The sequence below is a fragment of the Prinia subflava genome, chromosome 2 (genome assembly GCF_021018805.1).
Source record: "Prinia subflava isolate CZ2003 ecotype Zambia chromosome 2, Cam_Psub_1.2, whole genome shotgun sequence".
NCBI classification, from domain to species: Eukaryota; Metazoa; Chordata; class Aves; order Passeriformes; family Cisticolidae; genus Prinia; species Prinia subflava.
Genome location: NC_086248.1, coordinates 36,184,028 through 36,197,948, shown reverse-complemented (window position 1 = coordinate 36,197,948; position 13,921 = coordinate 36,184,028). Strand labels below are relative to the sequence as shown.

Sequence of the window (13,921 nt, the reverse complement as noted above, 5' to 3'; positions counted from 1 at the left end):
AGCTACTGCAACTATAGCTTTACTATAAAAGTATAGTAAATAGGACCAACTGGGGGGATTTATTTGGAATGGTCATTGTTTTTGCAAACTAAAAGTCACTCAAATATGGCTCCTAAAAGAACAAACAAGCAAAGAGCGACACAGTTTTGTAGAATAATTTCGATTGGAAGGGGTTTCAGGAGGCCACCTAGTCCAGTCCTTTAAAGATATTTGAGATAGTTTCTGATTTGTCAATGTACCTTTTTGGTGTGGAGTTCTAATTTTTGTGCTTAGACTAGGCTGACAGGTTTCAGATTGAAGCATGAACTTTGTATTTGAGATGACAGGGGATCTCAGATGTTTTAGAAGTAGTCGTGTACATAGATATTTGTTGGGGAGTGGTGATGAGGATATCATTGCTATGAATGCTATATTTAAAATGCTAGGGTGTAGTTCGATCTCAAACAGATTGCTTCACATTTTGGTTTGGAATTAAAATAAAGAGTAACTTCACGCAGAACAGGTCTGCAGTAGGCAGTGATTCATCTAAGGTGAAGTTTCCATATATTTAACAAGCCGAATTCTTGTTTGGCTTCAGCTCATGTTTAAAGAAGTTGATTTAGCACTTAGCATTCAAACTCTATAACTTTCTGGTGCTGTCTCGTATGTATGGACTCACCTGTTAAAAATTAATCTCTTACTTAGGGATTATTAATACGGCCTTTGAATGAATTCTCCTCTTGAGTCAGATTTCTGTGAATTTCTGTCTTTTGTGGTAACAGAAGAACTTGGGGGAGGGCAGGGAGGAGCTGTATAAATTGTTCCTTGCACAAGCATTGAATTCTGATGGCTTATCTAAGGCTTTGTAATTGCTTCTGAAAGATATCTGTAATTTACCTGTTGCCTTTACCGGGTGTTTGGTATTAAATTGCTGTGAAGTGAGAAGGCTGTTGTTTAACAGTGATCAAAATTAAATGTAATAGTCAAAAGGGTATATTTATTGTTATTGCTTTCTGAGTGAGATATCTTTGACTAACTTGAGGTGTGATGATTATTATTTCTTTATTGATAGAATAAAATGTTTATCTGAGACTTGTCTCACACTATGCTGGATCTCAAGGTAAGGAAAATAACTCGATCTTAATTAGCAAAATCCCCCCCATTCCCTTCAAGTAAGCCAGCCAGTTAATTTTAAGCTTGAGTCAAAATTGTGGATCCTACACTGTAATTACAGGTATGCAGACATATTCCGTCAAAACATTGCTTTTCATTACTGATCTTGGAATAGCTGTTCCTGTCTGTTGTGAGGCTGGTTTCTTACTAACTTTTCAGAGGATATAACTTGTCAGTCTAGGAGAAAGAGTTTGAAAAAGTCAGATAGTAGATCCTATGAGAAAAATCTACATTAGTACCTAAGCATGTAAGGTAAAAAATACATTACCAATTTTTAAAAAATGAAGGTATCATGGAAGATCAGGAAAGTCCTATAAGCTTGGTTTCTGGATGGGACAAAGGAGTAGAAACAATAAGGAATGTACTAGTTGGTATCTGGGTGAACATGATTTATATAGTTAGTGAAAATGACATCGCTGTTTGAAAGGAAGGTTATGCCTCTCCAACAAAGGGACCAAAACTCATTTAAGCAAGGATCATATGGTTCTTCTTGCTAAGATTTCCAGAAAGCCTCTTGTCAAAATTTTCTTGAAGAAACTAAAGTAATGTGAGACTTACAAGGTTCTTGCACAGATATCTAATTGGTTATAAAGTAGGAGTGAAAGATGAGATACAGTTCAGTCCTCACCAGGGAAGGGAGCCACCTGTACTTCATGTAAGCAAGTATGAAAATTGGATGAACCATTGAGTGATGTTTTCTTGATGGATCAGTAAGGGCTGGTCCTAAATGTGGAGAATTATAGTAAGCTCTTACAAAACCAGGTGGCTGTGTGACAAAAGAAATTTATCTACATAAACTTCTATGTAGATAAATGTAGAGTAACGTAAGTGGAGAAAAAATTGTAACAGCCCAAATAAAATGATAGCCTCTGAGCTGAGTTTCTATGCATATAGAGGCAAATGAAACTGTGAGTTGCATGGAAACAATGGGGTTGGATTGTTAAGCATCTCTCTTAGTATGATCCCTGGGAAGTGCAGGTCTTCCAGAACAACAGAAACTTGTTCAAAATAAACAAAAGGTAGTGGTTTTATTCCTGCGCGGTAATCAGGAAAGGTTGTTCCATGGGCTTTTGCAGCTGATGGAGGTTTACATGGTCTTACTGGGAGGCTATATAAGCTCATGCAGAGAAACTGAAAACAGCTAAATTTTTAGGAATCACATTTGAATCACATCCACATCAGGAAGTCTTTGAGCTTCAAAATGGATAGTTTCTCAAAGAGTAGTAGTAGAAAATGTGACATCTAATTGCCTTGCTTTTCATCTTCCCTGAGCACATGCTGTTGGCTGTTTGTCAGAGTTAGGATACAAGAGCTCTAGTGAGGGAGGTTTTTATACAGATCAGATATAGCTTTTCCTCAGACTTTCAGTGCTGTGATATAGAGAGGTTGGTCCATCCTTTTTGCATCATTAAGAATTACTGGCCATCTTTTAATCAAGAAATTATAAGTAAGATACACTGCATTTGTTTTGGAAAGAGTAACTTTACATTCTTTCATCAGAAAACAGAAAATTCATCTGCTTTCATCATTTTAGATCTAGAACTGTTAGGTTTAACATCAGTAAAGTCTGTATTTTGGAAATATTTTACACAGCATGAGTGCATTGTGGTGCTGATGGCTTCTGTTTCCAAAAGACAGTTCTTGGATGTTCTTGGTTAGTTTTATTTTTCATATAAAATTTCATAAATTTTCTCACTGTATATAAATAAAGAAGTAAAATTTCTCATTCCAGTCATCTGCAAAGTATTCTTTTTTGTCCTATTCATGTTAATTCAGGCTTTCTCCATTGCCACGAAGATATTCGGTAAGGAAGGGGTCAACAAGTTAACTCTCACTGGTAGCTGAGGATGAACAAAATGGCAGCAGATGATAGCAGAGACCATCTAAAACTAAAACTAAAGCTCTAATTTAAGGGAAAATTGTTCCTTTCAACTTATGGTTCAAATGTGTACTCTCTCTCTTTAGCAAGAGATGCTCTCTTATTTATATTCTGGTATATCATGATGTTCTTTAATCTTTGCATAACTTAAATTCCTTTGCTATGAAAGAACATATTTCTGATGAGTCTTTCTGAGAGCTGGCAGTATGGTGGCTTCTGCCTTTTTCATGTTTTGTCAGCCAACAGCATGGATAACAAAAATATTGTTCATAAAATAGTTCCAAAATGTTGAGATTACTTTAAATGTGTCTTTTCTGTATGTCCTATGAGTGTTTTTGTTTCTTTCTCTGCTGTCTTATTTTCTTGAAAATTCCCATTAGCCATAGAGAGATAATGAAGTAAGCTAATTTTTATTTCCATTCTCAGTTTTTTATTGTATGCAATGGCAGAGCTACAGTGCTAAGCAGTTTTAAAAGAGAGAAGCAAATAAAGTAGTGAAGCACAACTACCTCCATGGTAATGGTATTCATTGTTTCAGTCACTAACTATTGTAATTCATTAGAGACATCTAATAGAGTCTGAAAGGCTGAATTGTTACTTTTAAAACCAGTGAAAACCAATAAGCATAATTAAACTGCATTTTAATTTACTTCAGAAATACAAGCCTGGTCGATGTGATGATATTTTGAAATGGAAGCCACCCAGCCTGAACTCAGTTGATTTTCGTCTAAAGATAACAAGAATTGGTGGAGAGGGGTATGTAATCTCTTCCCTTTTTAAATCTGTAACACATGTGAATGTCCCTTAAAAGTTAATATCTCCTCTGATATTTCTTGACACTTCCTGGGGCTAAGCCTTTCTATATTCTCTAGAACTTGTTCATTCAAAATATAAGCAATTGTTGTAATTAGTGTTGTACTGAAAACAATGGCAGATGTTTATATTGTGAATTTACCCATTCTTAAATTTTCTTCAAATTGCTGAAAAAAAAGTCCTATTTGAATTTGGCACTAGCCTGTATGTTTTTGAGAGTAGCCAGGCTGTATTAGATTAAATTCCTAAAACTGTATTCCATTGATTTTAGACAAAATGATAACAATCAAAGCTTTCTTCTACATTAGAATTTTGCACAATGGTAAACAGTACTTGTTTTCTTAGAGAAAAACAAAGCCTGACATTTTTACTTGTTAGGGATTCTTTGATATTGTCTTCAAAACCGTTAAAATCTTAATCAAAACCAGTGGATTTTAATGGCAGAAGACACAAAAATCTTTACATTGGTCCTGTGTACTATTTGCCTGGTTCAGTCACTGCACATATTAAATAGGGGTTATTTCCATGTTTAGTTGTGCTGGGGAGGGGAAGGGAAAGATTGACTCACTAGTTTAAGCTTGCTTTGGAAAAGATTTTGTTTAAAATTAAATTCATGAGTTTTAGGTCACTTAATATTTTAACATCTGGACTCGTTTCAATTGACAGTGTGAAATACTGACATTTAACTTTTCTTTTTCTTGGTGCCACAGGCAACTCAATATGATTAAACAACTAATTCAGATATTGCTTGCATATTCCAGAGGGCTAATACTGGCCCATTTAACTTTTAGACATCTCCATCTTACATTAATGAAAACTTTTGGTGAATAGAGAGAATCTTGAGGATATGGGGGTTTTATTCAAAATGTACTCAACTGAGAAGTTCTCAGTGTTTCATGAGGTCAGAATTATCTGTTCAAAAGTTTGTGTTTAAAAAAGCAATTTTTGTGTTTAAAAATGGAAGTCTTCTGTAACAACATAACTGTTTCAAATAATACACGGAAATACTTGATTTTACTTCAGATAATCAGCTCATTACAACATTTTATGTTTGTTTGCAATTTATTTAAATCACAGAATAATGTAATATGAAAGATTTATGTAAAAATTCTCTTAAAAATTGCCCATTATTTGATAGGAAGGGTTTTTTTTATTAGAATATTCTTATGACTTCTGCTGGAGTTTACACATATACAGTACTGGCTTGTGATTCAGAAACAATATGCAACACAGTTTTCATTTCACATTATTAGAGGAGTATTGGTTGATCTCTGATTTCAAATACAAAACTGTCAGTGCTGTTAATGTTTAAAATATTACATCATTGGTTATTTCATTGGTTATTTATAACCATGAATTGTTATAAATATGAGCCAGCAAAAAAGCTTTTTCTATAAAGTTAGTAGCAGTTAAAAACAAGTTATTAAAGAATGGCTGATCCATTGTAGAATTGGAATAACTTTTTAGCATCTAGAAAAATTCTATCATATTTCAGCTATGTGAAAATGAGAGCAGTTCTTATATTATGGAAATAGCTACCTGAATTACTCTGTAAATAATGTAATATTTAAATATGTCAGTGTTTATGCTGCTCGCACATACTTATAGAAAATCCTAGAAATCTGGTATTTTATAAATAAAGTACAGTTTTTCCAGCTAAGTTTTACTCCATCACACATGAGAATTGACCATTACTAGTAATATAAGTGCATTCATCCAACAAAAATAAAATTTAATGAAGTATGGGTCAGAAAATAATAACTTAGCACTCTTGGGAGAGAGGTATTTGCCTTAAATAATGTCCTATGAAACAGTAGCTTCTGCTCAGTGAAACACAACTGTGAATTAAATACTCCAGGTTTGCCTGCTTCAGTTGTTACTTTGGGTAAAATCTAAAGTTATTTAAAGAAACTTCAGAATAAAACAGGTTTTGAAATTGTTGACCAGAGTTTTAAAAGCAGCATCTTTAACTTTAGACTATATAAAGACAGTTTTAGAGTTCTGAGCACTAACTAAAATTCTGTTTGATTTCATGAGCTGAGTGTCTTGCTACTTCAGTTCTAATGTGACAACATTAGGCTTCCTTCCTCCTCCCACCACACTGAGATTAAAAGCAAGCAGTGATACTGGTTTCAACCTTTAAGTTAAAGAAAATTTTCTTCTTCAGTAACCCAAATGGAATTACAGCAGTACAAAATGGGTAAGGTTGGGAGGGGACCACAGTGGGTTAGTCACCTGGTCCAACCTCCCCGCTCAAGCAGTCATCCTAGAACTCATGGCACAGGATTGCATCCAGATGGTTCTTGAATATGTCCAAGTGAAGGAGACTCCACAATCTCTCTGGGCAATCTATTCCAGTGCTTGGTCACTCATACAGTAAAGAAGTTCTTTCTCTTGTTCAGATGGAACTTCCTGTGCATCAGTTTCTGCCCATTGCCTCTTGTCCTATTGCTTGGCACCACCAAGAAAAGCCTGGCTCCAGCCTCTGACTTCTCCCTTCAGACACCTACAGACATAGATGAAGTACCCTTGGAGTCTTCTCTTCTCGAGGCTGAACAGGCCCAGCTCCCTCAGCCTTTCCTTGTAAGAGGGATGCTTCTGTCTGTCACTCGTGCCTGTTGCCCTTCACTGGACCTCCTCCAGGAGCTCCAGGTCTCTCTTGTGCTGAGGAGCCCAGAACTGGACACAGCACTTCAGACGTGGCCTTACAACGGCAGAGTAGAAGGGCAGGATCACCTCTCCATACCTGCTGGCAATGCTCTCCCTAATGCACCCCAGGATACCCTTGGCCTTCTTGGCCACAGGGGCACTGCTGGCACACGGTCAGCTTGTACTCCAACAGAAGCCCCAGGTCCTTCTCTGCAGAGCTGGTTTCCAGCAGATCAACCTCCAGCCTGTAGTGGCACATGGGGTTATTCTCCCCATGTACCTGTGTGCACTTGCCTTTGATGAATTCTAGAAAGTTCCTCTCTGCCTCTCTCTCCACTCTGTTGAGGTCTTTCTGAAGGGCTGCAGAGCCCTCTGGAGTATCAGCCACTCCTGCAGCTTTGTGTCATCATCAGACTTGCTGAGGAGGCCTCTGCCCCTCCATCCGAGTCATGGAGGAATAAGTTAAACAATACTGGGCCCACTACTGAACCTTGAGGGACATCACTAGTGACAGGCCTCCAACTAGACCCTGTGCCACTGATCTCAACCCTCTGGGATCTGCTGTTCATCCAGTGAATCTGTTGGGCATTTGACAGCAAAACACTACAGATGTGGCTGAAGTACTATTAGAGAATTTACAGAAATTGCATGCTGTTTAGGCACAGATAGGCAAGCAACGTTTACAGAAATAGAAGGTATGCCTTTGTATGGATCTCTTACAGACAAATAAGGAGCCCAAGGTAAAATATTGATCTCAAATACATAACAGCTTGAAACAATGTGAACAGGGATTGTCTGTAATTTCCAAGTCCTCTGTTCTGATTTACAGGCTCATCTTTAAATCTTGAAATGCGGACATAACTAAATCTGTGTTGCAGTTGTTTGTGATCTTATCACAGTTTACAGCCTGGGCAGTAGTATTACAAAGTGAACCAAATCACAAAGCTACAACCATGCAGCCCTTCCATTTATAGTTCCCTACTCACTCAGATATTGAAACAAACCCCATATAGGAGCGTTATTTATTCAGTAGGATGAGATTAGAGTTCCGTCAGCTGTTGGACATGTCTTTTAGATAGCATATGTAATTGAGATCCTGAACAATTGTAAACAATCTTGTGCATTTTTCATCTGAATAAAGGAGTTACCTCTGGGGAGTTTGCCAGATTTTAGTCGGTGTGATTATTTTCCGTCTATGTAAATTCCCCTGTGATTTGAGTTGAGCATTTCCATCCATAGATCAGTTTGCAATAGAAATGTTAACTGCAAAATAGCTGCTGTGTCACCCCAGATGTAGTCCCGTTATGGATGAATGACCAATTGCTTTTATCTGGGCTTTAGTTATTTCAGTCTTGATTTTGGAGGGAGTTTTGCCATTGAATTAAAAGAATTGGTCTTCCAATCTGTGAAGTATTTTTAGAATAAGCCTGATAAAGATGAAGACTGCATAACAAAGAATAAACATAAAGAAAAACGATAATACTGCATCCCAAAGAAAGGCAGGGTTTCTGTAACCTCATTGACCTAATGCTGACACTCCTGTTCAGTGCACCTATTTGAAAGAAATTGCATTATTACATCTTAGTGAGTTACATCTTATCAGCTGAGCCTTAGTAATTGTCCCCTGTGTTTTATCATAGTCCAGCCTTTCCAAGCATCAGGATGATGGTTAGATTAACTTTTCTTGTGTCATGTTAGCAAGAATTTCAGCTTGTGTTCTGTCTCAGTCTCTTCTCATTACATTAATATAGTTAGTCTTAGTTAAAAAAGACAAACAAACACCAAAGCTCCCTAACACAAAACCCTTGCAGTAACAACCAGCATCTCATTAAATCAGTTGAACAAGAGATTACTTCGTTGTTTGTCTCTTGTGAAGCACAACAGCTGAACTGAAAAGCCCTAGCATTCCATGTGTTTAAAAAGGCTGACCTGCTTCCCAACACTTCTCTTTCATTTCAGGTTTATTACAACAATGGTCTCATGTATAGCTTGTGTTTTCTTAAATTATGATGATGATCACAAAAAAATAAAATAAGAGGGTCTTAAGCACATTGATTGCTTTTCCCCATGACCTACAAGTTAAATAACCTTATCAGTAGGGAATGTGAAGGATATTTATTGGCTGTGTGCAGATTCTCACTTATATTACAGGGAAGACCGCTTTTAAATAGTAGAGATGCTTTTTCTCAAAATGTCTGACTGTATGAATATTTCTTAAAAAGCCAAGAAACCCCAAACTAACTCTGAGTCTTATTTAAATGTCACAAATATCAACTGAAAATGTCACATAGTAGCATATTTCTGGTACCTTCCATAACCAGAATTTCTTAAATGTCTATGCTTCCTTTTACAGATTTTTAATTAGCCTGTGCAGATCCCTTAATTTTATCTGTATCAGACTGCTAAAATCAAATTAAAAGCAAATGTTTTGCTTTATTTGCTTTGAATGAATATCTTTCTGGGTGAATTTGATACCATTTCAAATCACAGTATAATATAAATTTTATGTAGTACCTTGAAGTGCTGGAAAACATCAAGGATTTTACTCATCTTTGAAGATGTACTCCTGTAAAAAATTAGTAATCTGAAGTAGGCATGAACTATTATTAGTGTTACATTTGCCTTTTTTTTTATTGTGTCCATGATTGACTAGACCATATGGGGAAAACCCCAAACAGTGTTTAGGCAAAATTCTGTTTAGCTTGGACATTGTCAACTAACAAAAAATGGGAGATAAAATACAATACATTCAAAGATAGTGGAGATATCCTTGGATCCATTGGAAATTACAAATCAACAATGGGATATAGATACCATGACTACATGCAAGTGCATGTCTTCTTTTTTTTTTTTTTTTTTTTAGAAGTGGTTTTCCTTTTATTTAGAAGTGTTTTTTAGTTTTCCTTTTTGTTTTATAAATTGTAAAGGACTGGGGGAGAAGAAGAGCTGCAACTGCTTCAAAATGGTTGTGATATTGATTTGCTCTCATGTAGCTATGTTTCTGTCCTTTTTATAAGCTAGTCTTTCTCACTCTCCTGCTTTAAAAAAAAATAATAACTGCCTGAAAAATCACATGAGTTAATTGAATCTGCTAAGATAGCAGAACTGATGTGATAGTTTGTATGGCCCAGGTGTTGGTGCTCCTTCCTCTCCTCCCATTCCCACTTTTATGTGATACTGAAGTTGTTAGTTTGGGTTGTGAAGTCTTTGCCTTTTCACCTCTTTGCAGAATGTCCATTATCAAAGAGCACAAACTCATTCTTATATGTGCCATCCAGTCTCAGAAAGGGACTTTTACAAGTAATACCTCGATTATAAAAATAATAATCCCACGTTCCCCTAGTCTCCAAAGATCACAGTCAGTGTTGGGGCTGCATTGCTGTTGGGTACAGTGGAGTTACGAGGCAGAATGCAGATGAAGGTGTACAGCAATAATGGAACAAATAAGGACAAGATGTTGCAAATAGAGGCAAAGTTGTGCCGTGTGGGGATGACAGCAGGCTGAGTGCAGGATTGAATGTGTTAAGTGTGTTTATGGCTGTACTGTTGTTAAAGAAAGTACACATGCTTTGGAATTGCTTACTTTTTGTGGAACTGTGAGAGTTGCAAGTGAAAGTAAAGGAGTGAATTGCTTAACTATTACCTTCAGGCCTTCAGCTGTTACCAGAGTTGACCACCTAAAAAAGGAAATGTAGGGGCATGGCTGTGCCAACAGATGAAAGAGCATGTTATGTGCAGAAAGAACAGGAAGGGGAAGCCCAAATTCCACCACGGTAGAAATGTGCATGTGCAGCTGCAGCATTGGCATTGCAAAGGAAACTGGTAGACAGACATTTTAGCGAAGTGCTACGCTGTAAATATATATGCTATATTGCTTATATGAGGATATTTAAAATCCTTTTGTAAAGCTTCAGGCTTTAAAAACTATTTTCAAAGTAAAGCTTTGAATCTAACCTCTATTTATACTCTGGTACACTGAACAAAATCTTGTACCTTCCACAATTAATACTCAGGATGCTCTCAGAATTTCTAATGTTCTATTTCAAAAATGAAGTCAGCCTCATCTTTTTATATGTTCAAGTGGCAGTCTTGGACAATCTCCATCTGTCAGATAATTATTCTACTTCAGCTACTCATTTCTCCAGATTTTTAAAAGCTTTGCCTCATATCATCCCAAAATTATCTATATGCTTGCAAATTGGAATGTAAATGTAGTCTCGTATGTTTTATAAACTCTGTTCCCTTTTCTTGTACTAGCTGCTGCTTTAAAGTAGTGTTTCCAGTTGCTTGTGTCAGTTATCATCATGATTATCCACCTTAAGATCCATTTGTATCTCTTGAGTGAGATCAAAAAAAGCATCCAAATACCATATCTTATAAATTTTCATACCTCCCATGTATTTCTCTCTTCTAATTTACATTTGGATAGATATTTATTCCTATTTGTCCATGTGGCTCGGATTTCTTGCTACTTGTGAATGTGGAAATGGAGGTCTGATGCCACCCTCAACTTAACTACTGTAAAGTGATAGAATCTGAAAGGAGTGAGAGAAGCAGGGAGTGAAGAAATTATATTTGATTTCAGAATGGTTGGATTTGGCTTTTTCATGTAATAGAAGTAGTATCCCATGTCAGGTCTTTTTGAACTGCAAAGAGGCTCAGGACAGCTGGTGACCTTCAAGAACAGCTTCCTCAAATGCACAAGGATGTATTCTTCCCTGTGCAAGAAGACAGGCAGGTATGGCAAACAGGTACAGCTTCCTTGAATGGGGAACTCCTAAGTCAACTCACCCAAACAATGAAATGTATGGAATCTGTAAACAGTGACAGACCTCTGTGAAGAATGTAAAAACAGTGTTTGAGTGTAGAGAGAAGGAAGTAGGAAAGCCAAAACTATACTGAGTTGAAGGTAAATCACTGATGTCTGTAGGCACCTTGTTAATGTGAGGAAGACTTAAGGAAAGGGTGTGATGCTGATGCAGCACTGGATAGTGGAAAAGATACAAAAAGGCTGAGGGTACACTCTGCACCCTTTGCTTTGGTCTGTTCTCAGACTTTTGAGGTCCCTGAACCTTATGGCAGAGTGCAGGGAAGTTGAAGTTAGAAACTACATAGGCAAACTGGACCTCAGGATACTGGAAGGAAAAACTTCAATATTGAGGCAAGAGTTAGCCCTTGGAGCAAAAGCAAACAATTAATGTGATAGCTGGGCTGCAGTGGAGTGGATGATTCTTCACCTGTATTTGGTATTTGTGAGACTGCATCTGTAGTACTGTGTCTTGTTTTGGGCTCCCCAAATTGAGAAAGACACTGATGCACTGGAGCAAGTTCAGTGGAGTGCCTCCGAGACTGTGGGGGGGATTGGGGAACATGGCATACAAAGAAGGGCTGAGAGAACTGGGTTTCCTCTCTTCAAATAAGAGAAGGCTGATTACTGCTTTACTGCTGATTACTACTCCCTAATGGCAGGTGGTAGAGAGGATGAAGCTGCATTGCTCAGAGATTCATGTTGAAAAAATGACGAGCAAAGGACACAAATTGTAGAAGGTCAAGAGGAGAATCAGTGTGATAAAAGTCAAACACTCTAGCAGGCTGGCAAGTTGTGGAGTCTCCATCTTTGAAAACATTCAGAAGTTAATTAGATGAGCCTGTGAGCAACTTGATATAACTTGGAAGCTGACCCAGTCCTGAGCATGAGGCAGATGGCATGCAGTGTCCTTGCCAATCAGACTTATTCTAAGATAACTTGCAGATCAGATATTAAATATTTTGCAAATAACATGGAACTGTTAGACACTTAAAATAATACATATTTTAACACATTTTTGTTTTTCTTTCTTTACGCTTTCTTTACTATAGAGTTTTTTCAGTACAGTACTTAGAGTAAGAATACTTATTGTACATGTATTTAATTTACAAATTGTGGGATTGTCCTTTTTGAGAAGATTTGTGAGTTGCAAAATAAAATAACATAGTTTTTATAAACAGGAATTTGATATTGTTCTATGTTACATACATTGTAAAGGTTTGCCAGATGCATAATTTAAAAGCCATCTAATTTACATAGAAAAAAATGTTCATCTTCCTTTTGCTATAGCTCGAAATAGATACACTGGTCTCAAACTTACTGGAACTCATTTGTGAACATGTTTTTTTTTCACCAGTACATAAAAATTTTTTAAATGATAGGACTTACTAGAGGGTATTTGTGAACATCTTCAAAGTGCTTTACATGGATTTTAGAAATTGGTGTGAGCTTCTTTGAAATGCATTTTGTTGCATTTCTGCATGTAATGACTATTTGGTCTTTTTCAGACAAGGGGTATTTTCTAGATTTTTTTTAAGTGTGCCATGAATGGTATTTTAACTCAAGAATATTTTTTTCTCCATTAATTGTTTACAGTATGCATTAATATTCAGTCGTTTGGGGTTTTTTTTGTGGTATGTGTTTGCGGTTTTGTTACTTGATCAGATCTTATTGTCTGTTTTCTTGAGTTTACAGATCCGTCCATCTTAAACTATGTTCAGAAAGGAGCATTAATATAGGATTATTACAGATCTGAAAATTATTTTTCCATGGTGTTTGAAATTAAAGAATTGTGGGAATGAGTCCAGAGGAGACCCCAAGGATGATCACAGGGTTGGAGTACCTCTCCTACAAGGACAGGCTGAGAGTTTGGCTTGTTCTGAACTGGAGACAGGAAAGCTTCCACTACCTGAAGAGGGGGCAACAGAAGAGTTGGCCAGGGATTATTTACAAGGGCCTGTAGTGATAGAACAAAGGGGAGTGGCTTTAAACTGAAAAAGGGCAGATTTAGATTAAGTATTGGGAAGAAATTCTTAACTGGGGCGGTGGTGAGGCACTAGAATAGGTTGCCCAGAGAAGTTGTGGATGCCCCATCCCTGAAGGTGTTCAAGACCAGGTTGGATGGGACTTTGAGTCACCTGGTCTAGGGAGCAGTGTCCCTGCCTGTGGCAGGGGATGGAACTTGATGATCTCGAAGTTCCCTTCCGACCCAAACCATTCTGTGATTCTATGAAACATACATTTAAAGGGAAAAAAAGCTCAGCTCAGATGACTTCTGCACCTTCTGTGGTGTAGTTCAAAGAAGAATAAAGCAAACTAAAAGGGAAAAGAAATTATCACCATGATAGAGTAAACAGTCTGGACAGACAAAGATATTGTACGTGTTTCTGCTCTTCATTGGTCTTACTCTGAGCATTCTAGTACTTAATTTTCTGACAACACCAAACTCACAAATCGTAAAAGAACAGATATAAGTACTAAATAATGACTGTATTAAAGATAAAAATAATTCATAGCAGTCATAGCTCCAGAACTACCATTCAGTTTGCTTTGATACCATCAGAATGTTTTGAAATTGGTTTAGGAATTAAAAGCCCAGCTTTTTTTTTTTTTTTGTGTCT

General features: G+C 37.0%; 1 protein-coding gene across 1 annotated transcript in view; it reads left to right on the top strand.

Annotated features, from left to right (window-relative positions):
- The window catches only part of RNGTT (RNA guanylyltransferase and 5'-phosphatase), a 172,766-nt gene that overhangs the window by 105,001 nt on the left and 53,844 nt on the right, over window positions 1-13,921 (top strand). Inside the window, exon 13 of the mRNA XM_063389629.1 lies at window positions 3,687-3,787. Within this exon, the coding sequence (XP_063245699.1) occupies window positions 3,687-3,787 (101 nt within the window). The remainder of the gene's footprint in view (window positions 1-3,686; window positions 3,788-13,921) is intronic.